At 46.1% G+C, this 1,153-nt stretch overlaps 1 protein-coding gene across 1 annotated transcript in view; it reads left to right on the forward strand.

Moving 5' to 3' along the window:
* Lrp2 (low density lipoprotein receptor-related protein 2) overlaps positions 1-1,153 on the forward strand; it is a 159,778-nt gene that overhangs the window by 16,875 nt on the left and 141,750 nt on the right. The window contains exon 5 of the mRNA XM_013518692.1: positions 689-805. Coding sequence (XP_013374146.1) covers positions 689-805 — 117 coding nt within the window. The remainder of the gene's footprint in view (positions 1-688; positions 806-1,153) is intronic.

Here is a 1,153-nt window from a genome sequence, read left to right on the forward strand (position 1 = left end):
GATCCTCCTGCCTCAGACCTGTCCCCTCAGATGTGGGATTGCAGGCGGGCACCACCATGCCCAGCTAGAATGTATTTTTTTGTACAGAGGCTAATTTGATCAATTGTTTTCAAATTAGCCTGTCCTTTCACCTAGTCTCATCAATGTGGGATAAAAATCAAGCTAGCTAGAATTTTTTTCTGTTTATAAAATTGACACACGGTCAATGTAGACAGTTTATAACATAGAAAAATTATAAAGAAAAAGGTAAAATCATCCATACTCCCATCGTTTAGTAATAACCACTGTTAACTTTGGCATATTTCCTGTTTAAACAGCAATTTCAACTAGGTGAGAGGTGCTCCCCAGTCTTTGGTTAATACAATATTTTATTTCCTTCCTTCTTACCATGTATCTTTTCAATGTATGTTATAGTCTCAGCACGTCTGAAAATGTCATTATTTACACAGGCCAGCTTGTGTGTCCATGGTATTCCATGGGCATTTTAGTCGTAAGCCAGCTCTGCCCTTGCACTGCGGCTCAGCTCGGTGGAGGCTGTGTCCCCCACCTCTTGTCCCTGTGGACTTTGTGTTAATATTCTGTCTGCTTGCCTTAGCGTTTCATACCCTCCTTCATACTGGGTATCGATCCGTGGATGAGTCTGTGTCAGGCAGCGGCTGGAGTGAACTAATGTCTCTCCCCTTCGCAGCTGGGACAACGTGCTCGAGCGACCAGCTGACCTGCTCCAATGGCCAGTGCATCCCCAGAGCGTACACGTGTGACCACGTGCAGGACTGCGACGACGGCACCGATGAGAGAGACTGCCGTGAGTCTACCTCCCTCCCCGCTTGTTCTTCTGCCTTGCCCCTTGTTAGATTTGCTGATGGACAGAAGTGTCTACAGTACGCCTCTTGTTGAAATCCCTTGGCAGATTGTTTTGTGGATGAGGGGTGATGTTCTGATAGGAGTCTATTTTTAACAGGATATTCTAAGTTTGTCCTGCTGTAGCACATCAAGTTTTTTTTTTTTGATACACGGTTTCACTGCGTAGTTCAGGCTGGCCTTGAACTCACTATGTGGCCCAGGCTGGCCTTGAACAATCCTGCCTTGGCCTCCCGAGTGCTGCGTGTGCCACCGTGCCCGGCTCTCAAGTTGTATTTTTTGAAGTAAAAAA

The sequence above is a fragment of the Chinchilla lanigera genome, unplaced genomic scaffold, assembly GCF_000276665.1.
Source record: "Chinchilla lanigera isolate Chin_1 unplaced genomic scaffold, ChiLan1.0 scaffold00048, whole genome shotgun sequence".
Classification (NCBI taxonomy): Eukaryota; Metazoa; Chordata; class Mammalia; order Rodentia; family Chinchillidae; genus Chinchilla; species Chinchilla lanigera.